Raw genomic sequence first — 17,384 nt, forward strand, 5'->3', positions numbered from 1 at the left:
TTCATGCATAGGTGCTCAGCTCATATATGAGCTTATGATTCCGAGAATTTTTGTTGTCACCCAATGTGCACTATCTTGGTAATGTGCATACACTTGATCACCCCGAGTGTGGGTTTCGGATTTTAGAAATTCATTGTCGTGCAATAACTCGCACAAAAGAAATAAACAAAATGTAATATATGTACATATAACCTAACTGCGAGATTCTGGGTATACTTGAAAGACGGTATATGTTACCAGTTTCTTGGGATTCTGGGTATACCTGAAAAGGGTATATGTTACTGGTTTTCCAGCATTCTGAGTACACCCGAAAGATGGTGTATGTTGTTACGACAATGAAGCCATACATGATACTTCAAGTACAAGGTTTTGATGATGAGCAAGTGGAATCAACTGCATTTCAGCTAAGGCTATGAAGAAATTGAAGAATTCAGTGAAGAATCTTTGAAGACTAGTGTGCAAATGTTTAATTCATTAAAAGTCTTAGATTCTTGTAAGAGCCTTACTTAGAGTGCATATTTAGGTTGCATTTCACCTTAAAAGTCTTTAGAAAAACTTTTCTAAAAGAAACTCTTTTGAAAATCTTTTTAGAAAACTCTTTTCTTAAATTTTCATGTTTATTAGTCGACAAATAGACTTATCAGTCGACTAATCCTTTCGCGCCATATTTTCTAAAAAGTCATTCTTGTCAAATTAGTCGACCGAAGGTTTTATCAGTCGACTGGACAGAATGTATGTTTTCTGAAAAATTTAGCAGCAGTCGACTAATGCTTTTTATCAGTCGACCGAACAGAATGTTTGTTTTTCAGAAGTTTTTAGCAGCAGTCGACTAAAAGGTTTTTCAGTCTACTGATGATATTATCAGTCGACTAACTTTTCTCAAGTCGACTAAGTTTCAAAAGTTCAGATTTTCAAACGGCTCGATTAACAGATCAGTCGACCGACGATAACTGTCAGTCTACTAATAACTAACTATTAGTCGACTAACTGATGTTTCAGTCGACTAATTTTGCCGTTTTCCTGAAACTTCAAAAAGGCGTGTCTTTTCATTTTTCAAACGTTTTGATCGTTCAAATAGACAGTTTTGACACCCTTTCATACTCTCAACGTATGGAATCTTTTAACTATAAATATGAGTGCATTTTACACTCAAATGAAAAAGAATTCAATCGATTTGAATCATTTACTTCTTGCTTTTCACTCCTATCCATTCAAGTATTTGTTTTCTCACTCACGTGATATTTTCACTTCAATTTTTCACTCAAATCACTTTGAGAGATAGTGAATTCGTAAGTAGAGTGTTTCAACAACCTCACAAGCCAATTGCATTTCATTTGCATTCAAAAGGAAGGCTCATAGGTTGTATTGTAAGTTGTTATTTCTTTTGTGTAAAAAGAAGGACTCTTGGTGTAAAGGAGTTGTTTGCTTTCAGTGGGATTGTTACTGAAAGTGGGACCGGTTATGGTCTGTGTGATCTTGTAGTTTACAAGGTTGATAGTGGGAAATCTCAAGTGGGTTTTGCTTGGGGACTAGATGTAGGTCGGGTTTGACCGAACCAGGATAAAATCTTGTGTTCTTTGTGTGTTTGCTTTGAGATTTGCAAAATCCTTCAATATTCTGCAGAAAGTTATAAAAGCACTATTCACCCCCCCTCTAGTGCTCGTTGCCTCGATCCTAGTGCACTTTCATTTGGTATCAGAGCAAGGTTTGCTATTATTTTGATTTGACCATCATCTAGCATGGCAACTACAACATCTCAGCACAAAGAAGGAAGTTCTTTTGTTCGTCTTCCTCTCTTCGATGGAACAAACTATGGATACTGGAAAGTAAGAATGACAATATTCTTGCAATCCATGGATCTCGATATCTGGAGAGTTGTTTAAGAAAAGTACCAACCTCCATCAACTGATTTCAGCCGATGGACTGATGATGAAAAGAAGACTGCTTCACTTAATGCCAAGGCAATGAATGCCTTATATTGTGGCGTTGACAAGGTAGAGTTCAATCGCATCTCTCAATGCTCTACAGCTAATGAAATCTGGCATACTCTTCTCGTAACACACGAAGGTACGTCAAAGGTAAAGGAATCTAAAATTGCTTCTTTAGTTCATAAATTTGAATTGTTCAAAATGAAGCAAAATGAATCTATATCGGACATGGTAACTAGAATGACCGATATAACTAACACTTTGAAATCCCTTGGAAAAGAATATTCACAAGTGGATTTAGTCAGAAAGATTCTAAGATGTTTAACTCCTGAATGGGAGAGAAAAACCACTGCTATTGAAGAAGCAAATGATCTTAATACTCTCACTCTTGAAGACTTAGTAGGTAACCTAATGGCACATGAGGTCCAACTTCAAGACAGATAAGAAGAAGAGCCTAAGAAGAAATCTCTTGCTTTTAAGGCTACTTCTGACTCAGAAAATTCTGAAGAAGATGAAGATGAAGATATTGCCCTCATCACAAGGCAATTCAGAAGAATCATGAAAAAGGGAAGATTTCAAAGAAAGGCAAAGAAAGCAGATTCTTCCATTCCCAATGAAGTAAAGTGCTTTAACTGCAAAAAGGCAGGACATATCAAGAAAGATTGTCCTCTTCTCAAATTCAAGCCCAAGGACCAATTCAAGAAGAAAAAGGCATTTCAAGCCTGTTGGGATGATAGTGACTCCTCTTCCGATGAAGAATCAAATGAAGAAGTCGCCAACATGTGTTTTGTAGCACAAGAAGATTCGGTAAGTCAATTTGACTATGATGAGTTATTTGAAGCATTTAATGATTTATATGCTAAATTTAAGAGTCTTAATTCTAAAAATAAAGAGTTAAAAACTGAAAATTTAACTCTTGACTCTCAAAATAAAGTGTTACTTCAAGAAATAGAAGATCTCAAGAAGGAAAATTCTTGCCAAGCACTTGAGATAAAAGAAATTGGAGTTAAAACCAATCTCTTACAAAATGAAATATTTAGTCTTAAAGAAAAGTCAAATGATCTTCTTTCTATAGTGACCAAATTCACAAATGGTCAAGAGAATCTAGAAAAACTTCTTGGTTCTCAAAGATGCTTGGTTAATAAAACCGGATTGGGATATAGCTTCTTTGATACTCAAAATAGACCAAACTATGTGGTGAAAAATCAAAGACATTATTCTCAACCTTTTGTTCATAAAACTAAACTTTCTAATTCTAATAGAAATGCATCTAGAAATGATTATTCTAGAAATGTTTATTCTAAATTCTTTTATAGAAAGAATATTTATTATCAAAGGAAACCAAAATCCAAATGGATATGGGTTCCTAAGACTAACTCTCATGGACCCAAAAATAGAAAGGGGTCAAATGCTCTGTTTTCTGATTTTGTTGTAGGTACACAACATAAGGAGCAAATGGATATTGGACAGCGGCTGTTCCAAACATATGACTAGAAGGCCGGAGTTATTTTTCACCCTCCAAAATAAGGATGGAGGAACCGTCACCTTTGGTGACAATAACAAGGGAAAAGTGATAGGTATTGGTAATATTGGTAATCCAAAATTTCCCTTGATAGAAAATATTCTTTTAGTAGATGGTTTAATGCATAATTTAATATCTATTAGTCAATTATGTGATAAAGGTTTTCATGTTTCTTTTGAAAATGATTTATGCTTGATTTCCGATTTTCAATCTAAAAAGATCATTTTTAAAGGTAAAAGAAGAAATAATGTGTATGAACTATATCTAGATGAATTACCCTCTTTTAATGAAAAATGTCTTATTGTTTCAAATGAAATTCAATGGTTCTGGCACAAGAGACTTGGACATGTTAACTTTAAAATTATTTCAAAATTATCCAAGAATGATCTTGTAAGAGGCCTACCTAGAATACCATATAAAAAGGATCACTTATGTGATGCTTGTCAAAGGGGTAAACAAATCAAGAGTTCTTTTAAAGCTAAAGATATAGTTTCAACAAAACGTCATCTTGAACTTTTACATTTAGATCTATTTGGACCATCTAGAATTCAAAGTTTGAATGGTAGCAAGTATGCTTTTGTTATAGTAGATGATTATTCTCGGTTTACATGGGTGATTTTTCTAAAAAGCAAAAATGATGCTTTTTCAGAATTTTCTAAACTTTGTAGGAGAATTACAAATGAAAAATCTACATCTATTATTAAAATCCGTAGTGATCATGGTGGTGAATTTGAAAATAAATCTTTTCTAAAGTTTTGTGATTTACATGGTATATCTCACAACTTTGCTTTTCCTAGAGCGGCTCCACAAAATGAAGTTGTTGAAAGAAAGAATAGAACTTTGCAAGAATGTGCTAGAACCATGCTTCAAGATAAAAATTTACCAAAATATTTTTGGGCTGAAGCAATTAATACAGCATGTTATGTCTTAAATCGTGTTCTTATTCGACCAATTTTACATAAAACATGTTTTGAATTGTATTATGATCGTATACCAAAGATCTCATATTTCAAAAATTTTGGTAGTAAATGTTTCTTGTTAAATACCAAAGATAATCTTGATAAGTTTGATTCAAAATCAGATGAATCAATATTTCTTGGATATTCTTCTAGAAGTAAAGCATATCATATTTTCAATAAAAGAACATCTTGTATTGAAGAATCTTTACATGTTGCATTTGATGAGAATTGTGAGCAGGTTATTCCTCTAAGCGAAGAAGAAGAAGCAATATTTCAAGAAGAACCCTTGATAAAGAGTACTTCTCAAGAAAATATTCCTCTTCAACCGGTTTGGAAAGAAGTTCCTAATCATCCACATGAACAAGTTATTGGTGAAATAAAGAGTGGTGTCCAAACTAGAAGGCAGTTAGAAAAATATATTGCAAATGTTGCTTTCATATCTAAATTAGAACCAAGAATATCAATGAGGCATGTGATGATGAATTTTGGCTTTTGGCCATGTCTGAAGAACTTAACCAATTTACTAGGAATGATGTTTGGGATCTAGTTGATAGACCAAAGGATCATCCAGTAATTGGAACAAGATGGGTCTTCCAAAATAAGCTGGATGAAAATGGTGAAGTCATTCGTAACAAAGCAAGGCTAGTGGCACAAGGCTATAATCAAGAAGAAGGCATAGATTTTGATGAAACCTATGCACCACTGGCTCGATTAGAGTCAAATCATATGATGCTTGTTTTTGCTAGTTACATGAACTTCAAGTTATATCAAATTGATGTTAAGAGTGCATTCACGTTTTTCTATGTGATCTAATGAAATTCCAGCATGAAACAAAATATGATTTTCTTAAAGTGATGTATTTGCTGATTTCTGCAGATTCAAAGCAACCGAACATGATTTGTTGATCGTATTTATCAAAGAAAGATCAATATATGCAACACACTCACACAGGTTTGTTTGAATGCCCAAAAAAAAAAGATAGTTGTAGCATACTCTAAAATATATATATATATATATATATATATATATATATATATATATATATATATATATATATATATATATATTAACTAAACTAAATCAAAACACACAAAACTATCTTATGATGCAACGCATGCCTAATCTACTATGCAAAAAATGCAAATCATAAATCAACTATTCTAGATGAAGCAAGATTGCTGAAAATAAAATATGATGTATGTAATGCTAAAGTATTTTTATGCATGCAATAAATTAAATCTAATCTACATGCAAAACAAATAAAGAGACGAGGGAGGAAGAAGCAAACCTTGCAATTTGCCTCTGACAGAGGGGTTGTGAAGAAGAAGTGATCTTTCTCCAGGCTGCACGTGCCTTTGACGATGGGGACAAGAAGAAGCTGACGACAACGAGGGTAAGAAGTAAGAAAGAAAAGAATAAGAAGAAAGTAGGAAGAAAACCAGCCAAGATTGAAAAGGGGGAAGAAGAGAGAAGAGAGAGAGGAGGGAAGAGGCTGGGCATGAATCTCTAGAAGACGATGCCTAGCTCTTCTTTAAAAATATTATTCATATTAAAAAAATCTAGGTTAAACAAAAAATTTTAAAAACTACTACTAATGTTTCAAAAATTCTCAAAACCATACTTCTAAAAATATATTTCAGAAAAGGGCATTCCTAAATACATAAAAACATTAATTGGAAACTCCTAAACTAATTAAAATATTATAAAACACACTGGGTGTGTTTGAATTGGCATTTTTTCCTTATTTTTTATTTTAAAGCAGTTTCTCAAAAAATGATGAAAAGAATGAGTTTTTGATGCATTCTTTTGATAGATTATGCATTATATATATAATGCAGGATTTATGCATGATTAGTTGTATACACACATAACTCGAGACGTTAATAATTGTACCTTAGTTGCCTGAATTGTGTCCTTACTTGGGGGGTGGGGATGGAGGTGGTGTTGGGGGCGGTGAATTGTGATTGTTGGCCTTTCTTATGTCATGTATATATGTAGCAGACATTGCAAAATACCTAAGATATGCACAACAAACATAAGGCATTGGAGTAAAAAATAATATACAACAAATAAAGTGGCAATTCATTAAAAACCAATAGCAAAATATTTTCCTAATGCATAGAATACTCATACATACTTTTATTAGTGTTTTCACCTGTTGTGGCTAACATCACCATATACATGGCACTTGTAAGGCATAATATTCACATGTTTTGTTCTTCATCTCTTAACTTTAAGTCACCCTGCTTTACATCTCACTTTTTGGTGGATACACAGGAATAAGGGTCGGAGGAGCAATGTGTGGGACATTATTCTCCATAGGAAAGAATGGATATGTACTATATGCAGCTCAATATGATTCAACTATAAAGAACTTATCACAGTAATCCACTAGTAGCTTGCCCTCGTACAAAATGTATGAGATCACATGTGAGCATGAAATCTTGCTAACCTGTCACTAATCACAAGAGTATGTCTGCTTCTTAAGATCAACACAGTAACTGTGAGATCAGTCACAGTCTTCATACTGACATTAGAAGCAATGCACTAGTTGCACACATAGTAGTTGTGTCATTTTCTTAAGAACATTTAGCTTCTCTTTTACCTAAGGCACAATAACGCTTAACATCTTCTCATTACTAATATTTTTTTTCTCATAAAGTTTCATCAATATGAGATGAAGTAGTTCAATAAGAGGCACTAGGGGTTTGTCACATATGAGAAGAATCCATGAATTGAAGCTCTTCGCTATATTTTAGGTTAAGCTTTCACACCTTCTTGCTGAAAAGTGATTGTTAGCCCAATGTTTATCGGCCACATCTTTAGTCACATACTTGTATTCAGCTTTATCTTGCTTTTAGATCTTGGGGATAAAATAATTGATTGTTCTCTCGTGGTTGTTTGGGTTGTGCTCCATCAAAGTGCATTAAGTGATGAACCAAATTTCTTAGAAAAAATCTTTGTCAAGTGATTCATACAAAATGCAACATGACATCTAGGCTATATGTGGGGGACAACATACTTTAGACCTTTATGTCTATCTGAGACAAATGTCAACTGTACTTTTTCTTTGTATTTATCATCATCGTAACGTGATAATTCTTCATTCAAAACCATCAAAAATCATGCCTAAGAATTCTTTAACTTCTTATCTATAACTGACTACAGGAAACATGTCACCTCTAGGATCAATACTATAGGATTAGGAGTTTTTGTTTGATTTTCATAGATCAGGTTTAGGGTTCTCTTCTTGATTAGGGTTTCTTCTTCTTGATTAGTTTTTTTATCATTAATCAGGGTTTCTTCTTCTCCTTCATTCTTCCCCCCATCAAACAACGGACATTTGTTGGACTTGGAACAAAAAAAACAGAACAAACAGAGTCAATGTTGTGTTCCGTTCTGTTTGTTCATTTCGACCAACCTTGGACAAGCCATCAAACAACCCCTAGAGGTGCACTCAGTCTCAAAGACAAAAGTTGGTTGTACTCCCTTGTGGCAAGAAAGCAGATCAGGTCCAAGGAGCCTTGTACAGCAAAACTGCACAAGGCACCTAAATGCCATTCATCCTAGAAATGAACAGCATCCAAAACCCAACCACAAGAACTGTCTCTACCTAGATGGGCTGCACAAAAATTTCTGAGGCTGTTCACTTTTTAGATGAACAGCATCAAGGACAGCAAAATGGACGGCTGAGAATCGTCCATGGCATATTTGGTAGGTTTGGGTTGACGTTCATTTCCATGATGAACGGCATCCAGGTGCCTTGGACCTGATCTATTCTCTAGTGGCAAGGGGGTCCTAGATTTGATGCTAAATGAACTCTATGAGCAGCATTTTTTTTCTCCCATTTATTAGAAGAGAAAACTATAAAAATAACTGAATCATAGAACTAGATTTAGCAAAGTTTTGTTTGAGATACTCTGTTGACACCAAAATGTTTTATGAGACATTCCCCTTCATTTCTAACTCACTTTGCCATAAACTACATGCAACCCCCTCATTTTCAGACAAACATCTAGTAATTGCTAACTAAATAGCAGTGTTAGCACATGGCTTTTTCTTTTTTGGACCTTCGATGCCATGTGCCTATTGTACTAGTTGTTTGCACTTTGCAACTGATACACATTTTGCTAAGAATAATGTGAGATGTGGAATGGCAAGAACCACTTCATCATTGTTTTTTCACTCTTAAAAGAAGGTGAATGTGCTTTTCCTTGGTTATGGTGCCCTTTTGAGCTGTAAAAACGTCCCTCAGATCATTAGGTAGGCAACTTCAAAATCCTACATTAAAATGAAAGCATTCAAAACACTATCTAAACTTTGGGTGATAATAGAAAATATATCAAGGTTTTCAATATTGTCAAAAACACAACTTAAATGTACAGTTAATTAAAAAAAAATAAGGTTTGCCTCGGTGAAAGTTGCCATTAAATATGTGTTATATTTACCAAAATGTTGGTGCTTTTTTTTTATTGCCAAAACTTTACTGTGTTTTTCTGAATTTTTTCTAAAAGGAAGACATTGTTTTGAGGTAAATCACTAACTTTAAACTGTTAACTTGAGTTAGTGATAACCCAAGTTAGATGAACAAAAATGTCTTTTTTTATCAACAGAACAAAATTTAGGTGTTTTTAATGATACTGACAACTAGTGTGATTTTCATTACAGCCAAAACTTTAGATGTGATTTTGAAAATGTTCTTTAAAAAGATATGGCAAGTTTTTTTTTTTTTGGTCAAATGAAATCCCTCCATCAGCAGCTGCACATTATATGGCTTCTGATTGCTAAAACTCTTGAGGTCCTTCTTGCCCATTATTGTGTACCAATCATGGGATTTGAATTCATAAATTCACAAGTCGCCTATAGGACCCATATTAATGTCATGAAGCCATCATAATGTTGAAGTCACGTTAAAAGGACCGAATATTGCACTTTGATCTTGCTACATGAATGAAAGAATTTTATTTTATTTTTCAAAAAAAAAAAATGATCCACACACATTTGAGGATGTATGTCTTGACTTTAAGTGAGTTTTTAGTTAAAGGATGTTCGTATGATGTTTGCACGAATGTCAGAATCGTCGCAAATGCATGAAGTGAATTTACCGAGCTTGAAGTTTTAAAATCTAGAAGGTTCACACCAAGGTTGCAAATCTCAAAAGATTAGCGCATTTCATATGTGAATCTACTGTGTTGGGATTAAAATTAGACAGGTTCACAAACTTTTTTTATGCAGATTTCATTAAGTTTAAGGAATGTTCATGTGAATCTTCTTGTTATTGAGATATTGCGAGCTTTGGACGACGTACGTATGCTGGTGGTTCGCTTGTGCGAAGAATAAAACTGTTCTAAAAGGATGAAAGATTGAAATTTTGGGCACGAAGGAAGGGATTTTGACAAATTACAAAGTATCTCTTAAATCACACCATTTTACAAGGACAGTAGGATCAGTTTCTGATTTGCTCTCTACTCTGGAGACCAATTAAACACCCCCTATTCCTAAGTAGAGAACAGGTTGTCATAAAAAAAAAGGTACATGCGTGTGATGCTCAGTGCACGTCTGTGTGTGCCTGTGCCATGCATTATGGAGAATAAGGTTAAGGGTATTAAACACACTTTAAAAGGATAGGAATGTAAACAGGTCTGACACACGTTGGATCTAAGCATTATCAATTCTGACTTAATCAGATTTGGAGTCAGACAGGGATCAGCTAAAACTGAATCCAGATCAAACTTTCTTAAAATCCATCATTTATATGCAGTCGGATTTGAATTTTTCTCAAATTCAGACTCAGATTCTGATGCAAAACTTAATACTGAATCCGCACCTGATTATTAATTGGATCTCATTTTGCCCAACCCAATCCAATAACATATATACATGGGCTCTGGTCTTTTGCCCAATAACATCCCAGATGTTTCATGCAAACTGAAGCGGAACAGGAACCCACATTTCAAGATCCTAATGTGAGGAGCTGCCCCGCTAGCCTACCACCAGTGAACGGATGTTTTTAAATTGTTGCAAATCTGACAGTGCAGATGTGTTTGGCATGATCGAGTTGCTAGAAAACGACTCTTAGATCATGTTTTTCTAATAAAAAGAAGTGATTTTTTAAGCCTTGAATCTGTGTGAAAATTTTAGACCATCGATTTTTTAACTTTATAAAACCTACCTGTGTCGTAATCGAATGATCCAAGAATCGTTTCCTATAAAATCAAACATACAGAATACATCTACACAGTCAAATTAAAGAAAACATGAAAAAACCCTTCAAAAGCATTGTAGGCTGGCAAAAGTAGTAGGCAGCTACCACCTACTAGCTAATGTGAAAAACAAATTCACAATCTCAGAGATTTCCCATGCACTCGTACAAAAAATTTTCTTTATATTATCAATTCACCTAATTTACATATGTTCATATACTATTTAAGATCCCAGTTGCACATTTCCACCTTAGTAATGTGAGCACAAGAAGTTGAACTCCTAGTAATGTATCTATATTTGCATAAATGGGTAATTGAATTTTCATTGAAAGGGAGTGAATTTCCTGTGTTCCCATCTTGGTCTTTAAGGGTAGCTATTGATCTATGATATTGTTTCATATGCCTGGTGCAGTTTTATCAGCCCAATCACCAGTTTCATTTTCAAACCTTACATTTTAACTGATAATCATATGTTCAGAATGCAGCTTTACTTGTATGACTATCACATCAACACCTCAAAAACATTCAGGATGTGTTGGATGGTGTACAAAACAGGAAAATTCTAGACGCAGCTTTGTCTAACACCTATAGGAAACACCCACAATTTTATATATCAAATGGGAAGAATGAAAGTAGCAAAAAGAAACTCAAGTCATGTTCGTTCCCCCCGAAAGTACATGAAGTAGAGACTGATCATTTATGACCTTGTGAGGCATTCTTCATATGACCTCATCCGACCAAACATACACAAGTCTTGGTGGAACTTTCATGTCATGTCCTGCCATCCACGTCAAACCCAGCACCAGTCCAGCCAGACTGTGGAGCGCCTCTACCTTTTGGTATCACCAGAGTTCCCTTTCCTCTTCCCAAATTCACGGGCTTCTTTTTCTGTTTCACTTCACTATCAACTTCTGGAGCAATCAAGGTTGACACAATGCCATCCTTCCCATTGCTACTTACCATCTTGGGCTGCTGAACTGCTGGTCCAACTGCTTGTGAATGTGCAGCACTATTTGTAGCTGCAGTTGGAGCTGGCGTGTTATCCACTGGTTTTTGCATCTGCTTACCATCCTATGCAAGGAGGGGGAAAAGTTGGGAAGAGTTAGTAAAACCAACCAAATAGCACTGCACATTGCATTCTTGTCTGCAGACATGCGTTTGTATGTATGTATAGTTTCAAAACAGAAACTGAAATGCATGTCTAATGCATGTAAGAGAAAGAGATTGCATTTGCATGTGAACATGTACATGTGTCTTTGATATCAAGTGATGCAGAAGTCACTAACAGGAGGATCACATGTAGAGGCTCTACTGGGATTTAATGCTTCAAGTCGCCTTTTAAGTTCTTCCAATCTTGAGAACTGAGTTGTTGCACTCTCTTGGACCTGCAGAAGGAATGGCAGATCAAGACGTAGGAAAACATTCTCAAGTTTACTCGGCATGCATAGATAATTTATGGTACCAGCTGATTGAGGTCATTACAAAGCTTCTCCTTGTTTGCTTCTTCATCCTTTAAAGCCTGGGCAGCTGCTTCCCAAACCTGAAATACATTAACTTCCCCGGTAATGAAGCTAGACAATCATTATAACATGTAAATTACCATAGGACTAATTCAGAAATAATCATAAAGTTAGCTCAAGCAATGAGTGGAGAACACAACAAAATTATAGAAATGCCCTTCACTTTTATATTCCCTCTCTTCTTATTCAATCTCTGTAAATGTCAAATGTTGATTGGTGTGCAGTCAAATAAAAACATTTGAAAATATTGAAAGCTGATTTTAAGAAGTGAATTGTGAAGAGGAGGATCTAAAGGGGTTTATGGTTATGACAAGGAGGAAGGCAAAAGGTGCGCATTACAACTATAATTGTGGTTAGGATGATCATACAACTAACATTACTCAAATGATTGGCTCACATGCTGCATTGTTGCATCATCAAACTCATAGCCTTCTGATGTATGTACAGTGACAAATGAGATATTATGATTACCAGACAATTTTTTTAATTTTCATCCTAAACAATGGAAGATTGATGTTAAAGCATGCTGGGAATTGATAAAAATAAAATTATTAGCCCAGAAAAAGGTAAAAGGATATCCAGGAAAAGCCTTCAAATTCTTGTATATACCAGTTTTTTGTATCTGGATTATTTGAAGTTTTCAGAAAAACTATGCACAACACCACCACCTAAGACAAACCTTTCGTGCTTGCTCCTCCTTCAGCTTTGCAGCTCGTATCCTTTCAGTTGACAATTCAATCTTCTTCCTCAGGTGTTCAAGAGCTGAGTGCATACAAGCAAGAAAAAGAATAACAATCATTTCTACATAACAATATACCCACTCTAATGTAAAAAAGAAAGTTATCCACATGATAAAGCTTCATGTAAGATCACAAGCACCAACCTGCCTTCTTTGGCCCAGCTGTCAGTTTCAACTCCAAATTAAGATTTGCTAGCTCCCGTTCAACATCACGAATCTTAGAATAATTTTCTTCTATATATCTGGTTATCCATAGGATGTCTGTCAGAAAGATAATAAGATGATGGCTCATCCGTTTGCACATAAATATAATCAACTGAGACAAAAGGCAACAATACTTAATGACCGATCAATAATACCACAAACCTTGATTCACATTCTCCATTCTTAAAGTAATTATCCAACCAACATATTTGAGCACCAACAAAAACTAACGAATGAGTTGTTATCAGTAGATAACTTCTTTGCTTGTTCAGTTTAAAGAATTTGTTCGTGAAGCCATCAGAAGTAGCTAATGTTTTATGGTGATTGGATTAATATACAGAGAAAGTAGAAACACAGCATTCCGAAAGTAGCAAAGATAACCTACCCCATTTTCCTTTTTCAATATACCTGCAGCCAGTACACCCCAAGAGCCACCCGTCATAATCCTAGGTTTTAAATTCCCAGCAGATGATGAATACTTGCACTGTGGGTAGAGGGATGCAGATGGCAAACAAGCTGCCACCTGCACGTAGTGCTGTACAAGTATACCAGCTCTTTTGAGGATAGAGGTTGATCAGATGCACATGTCCCAGGTCTCAAGCTTCTTAAGTAAAACAGCCAAGCTCGAGCAACACCAAGCTAACTCAAAGTTAGTCTTGTGCTCATTGATGATGATGTTGCTTATCTCTGCCAAAGTTGGGCCCATTTACATGCTATGAAAAAATAAATAATTTCTAGTGTACGTCACGACAGCCTCAAGCAGCACAGACTTTGCATAAACAGGCAACTTGAGCCAAAGAATGCATCCATGAGCATGGGTCGAGTTCCCACCTCATAATGTTGCTGTACTGCATCTAGTTAGGATTGGGTGCAAGAGTAAGATCGATGCAAGATCACCGGATTTTGAGGCGAATAGGCTGTTTACACATAAAGGTCATCCATGAAGCACCCAAAGTGTCACATTAGACCAAAGCCAATCATACCAATATGCGTCATCCATGGCCAATTGTAGATGGATGGAAAGAGGTATTCCGACAAGCATATATCATGTAGTATTCTAGAATGTAAAAGAAAAGATTAGCTTTATTATTACCAGGTATCTCTCACTACATGCAAAAGAGAATTCATAAATAAGCTTATACCGACAGGTCCACAGTCCATAGTTGCTCTACAATTCCCATCGCCAAAACTTCTTTTCTAGAGAATTACTCCGTTCTTTAGTCTTCCCTCACTTCTCTGGTTCATAATTTTCCAGATTGACCCGGTGTTCTAGAATGATTTCATGCCAGACAAGAAATGGGAAACCACTGCTCCAATATTACAGGAAAAACCAATTCCAGGGTGTGATGGGTGCCATGCTGTGTATCCATTGCCTGGGCGTATATTTACCATTGCAGTCAGCACACATGACATATGGCCATAACTCCTGTCATAGCTGAACAATGCACAACTAATTGAAAATGAAGGTCCACATTTGATCTCTTGCGTGAAATTTTTCAAAATGCCTAATCTGATAATTGATACTGGCAAACAAATTATATTGTTCAGCAGATCTTGAATAGAAATACCACCACAGCCAACCATATCATTTGTCTAAGAAGCCATTCTTTAAAATGCAGAGGAACCTCATATCTATCTGGTCAGTATTGCAGTTCCAACTTTAGCACAAAAGAAAATTGGCGAACCTTTTCATAGAATTCAGTGACATACACAATCACAATTCACAATATGTCTAACAGATTTCCACTACATAAAAAGTGATTCAGCTGTAACAGGTTAAGGTAGAACATCGAACCACAAGAACCATTCCCTTTCCTCCACATTTGGGGTTCCCATAGCATGGACATCAGATTTAAGAAAAAAAACAAAAGAGAGAGAGAGAGAGAGAGGAAGTTGAATTCAACTACTAAGCACAGCCAAAACGATGCAATAGTTTCAAGCTATCACTTGCAAATATGCCATTTGCATTAAAGGTAGACTTCAAATAGTAGGTGCATAATCAGTAAGATGGTTGATACATTTTGTAAGACCAAAAGGGTCGCTCCTGTAATATGTATCCGCACTTCCATCCAACACTTGAGCTTAAAACAAAGCAAAACAGCTCTACACAAATTAAAGATATGGTAGCCAACAACTTAACCTAGATTAGCTTCACTGAAACGATTTGATGATGAGTCTAAAGACTATCTTTGGACCAATATTTTCTATTAAGAACAGGTTTGACTAGGATGCCACAAAGTCCTTAAAAGGTTGGGAGATGCATGAAATTTAGCTCAGCTTTTCAGGGTCTGACCTGCAACCCAATTTCCCCACACATTGCTTCTCGTGCATATATGTTGTCATACAATTAATCTGATAGAACCTACATTACTTATTCCTAGATTGGGTAGACCACCAATTTTCATAAAATACCATCAAAACTGTTACCAGTAGATCTAAAAGAATTCCCACTAACAGGTAGAAAAATTAAAGACCGGTCCACTTGAAATCAAAGATCACGGATCTAGAAGTGCTTATTTAAAACCAAATTTTGTACCAAACTAAAACACCCATCTCCTATTATTTGAAAAGAAATGCTCAAATTGGACCAATTTTCAGAACTCAATGAAATGGACAAGAATCATGAGCATACCTCTTCACTTGAAGCTGTTCCTCCTCTATAATCTAATATATGAAAACAATGAAATACATAAGAAATAATCAAAGACCATCTTCCTGGAATTTTGAACTAAAAGAAAAGAACAGAAGATCTGGTTTACTTTCTCTGTGTATGCGAAGACGGGTGCTTCCCTGGCGATCCCATCCGGCCCGATTTCGGGCATCAAGGAAGGATGCGTAGCCATTGCAAACGAGGAGCGGACTAATCGATTCTACCACTCAAACAAATAGCGAAAAGTCGAAGACAATCCGAGATGGGGAATGGAATTCTATGCTTCTTCTTGGGTTTCTGCATCCGTGGTGGAGTTTCCCACCACACCCAATTGAAGTTTTAGCAAGGCAACAGATCTACAACGCCTTCTCCTCACTAGATCTCAAACTTCCAACCTCGATCCGCCCGCGCTATCGTGCGCTCTGACGCCATTGGTGAGAGTGGAGCCAATGGTTAAAGGAGGGCGAGCCTCGGCGCAACGGCACAGCCGCGTTGCGTAGAGTCGGCGAAGGAACTCCCGTCGTTTTCCTTTAAGTTAATAAACCCGTTATTAGAAGCCCGTTATTAACGTCATTATCAAATTGTTATCGGCAAAACCAGTTGGAAAATCATAGGTGCAAGTTCTATCTACTCCCTCGTAGATGTGTTCAGCGTGGTTTATTTGCTAGGAATGACGTTTTGAATTGTGTTTTTTTTTACGTAAAAAAAGTAAGTTTTTGAATCATGAAATTTTAGTATATTGAGCGTTATTGATTTTTGAAGCCCATGGAAAACCAGCGTGTATGTTGCAAAAACATGATCCAAAACATGCCTTATAGCAAAGCATAAGTAACAATGAAAAATTAGTGTTTTCTATTAGATTGTATGGATAAACAATTAACAAATTTATATCATAATCCTAAATCCTAAATATTATAAAAGCATAAGTAAATGATGATAGGGGTAAAAACTTAGGTGATTCATTACTTTTTTAAATTAACATCCTTGCCATGTTTTCTTACAATATCATTAAAAATTTGTTTACCTTTATTTATATAGTTTTTTTTTAAAAAAGCTTTTTTTTTTCAAAGGAGAAAGCTGGGGTTAGGTAGACTCGTACCAGTTAATTAAGGCAACGCGAAAAGAATACATATATTACAAAGGAGGGATCCAATCACGACCATTCCTTGAACCCTTCTAAGGTTGTCAGTCTAGAAAGAGTGCGGGCTAACTCATTATTAATCTTTTCGCCCGACACAAGAACTACCTCCAGGCCCTCTTCCACCATCACAGATAAAATCTGATCCGAGCACCATAATCAACTTTAACTTTCTTGGGATTCCAGAAGCAAATAATTCTACTGGAATGCGAGCTCTGAAGTCACCCATCATATTGTATATCGGGAAACATTGACGGAGAGAATCCATCGCTTCAATGGTATTTTTAGTTTCTAGAAAAAAACACCATGTCTGGCTGGTAACGAACGAGCATCACCATTTCCTATCGAACCCTCTCACTTTCCAGCTAAGTAACTTCTTGGCAGACTTCAAGGTATTGTCCAAGACCTCCTCCATCACAGATTAAACAAGAACAGTTTCTTGAAGAGAAGAACAATTAACAAGCTTGACGTCTCTAACATCATTTTGCAGCAAATAGGTTCGTCTGAGAGGATTGGCAAGC

At 35.8% G+C, this 17,384-nt stretch overlaps 1 protein-coding gene across 1 annotated transcript; it reads right to left on the reverse strand.

The window, feature by feature from the left end:
• Positions 1-11,185: 11,185 nt before the first annotated feature.
• Positions 11,186-16,227, reverse strand: LOC149842599 (uncharacterized). Its single transcript, XM_090001504.1, has 7 exons — positions 15,835-16,227; positions 15,708-15,739; positions 13,016-13,113; positions 12,812-12,894; positions 12,075-12,152; positions 11,899-11,997; positions 11,186-11,683 (listed from the first exon to the last, which is right to left on the reverse strand). The coding sequence occupies exons 1-7, from the start codon at positions 15,916-15,918 to the stop codon at positions 11,384-11,386; spliced, it is 774 nt and encodes a 257-aa protein (XP_089857630.1). The 5' UTR covers positions 15,919-16,227; the 3' UTR covers positions 11,186-11,383.
• Between the last annotated feature and the right edge of the window lie 1,157 nt (positions 16,228-17,384).

The sequence above is a fragment of the Nuphar pumila genome, chromosome 3, assembly GCF_984573655.1.
Source record: "Nuphar pumila chromosome 3, dmNupPumi1.hap1.1, whole genome shotgun sequence".
Taxonomy (NCBI): Eukaryota; Viridiplantae; Streptophyta; class Magnoliopsida; order Nymphaeales; family Nymphaeaceae; genus Nuphar; species Nuphar pumila.

What these genes read in the sequence shown, in the direction of transcription:
- LOC149842599 (XM_090001504.1), bottom strand. Translation starts at nt 15,918, where the DNA reads ATGGCTACGCATCCTTCCTTGATGCCCGAAATCGGGCCGGATGGGATC. An exon ending in TCTTCGCATACACAGAGAAA is followed by an intron (nt 15,740 to 15,834) that starts GTAAACCAGATC and finishes TTCATATATTAG; the next exon opens with ATTATAGAGGAGGAACAGCT. An exon ending in GTAATGACCTCAATCAGCTG is followed by an intron (nt 11,998 to 12,074) that starts GTACCATAAATT and finishes TTCCTTCTGCAG; the next exon opens with GTCCAAGAGAGTGCAACAAC.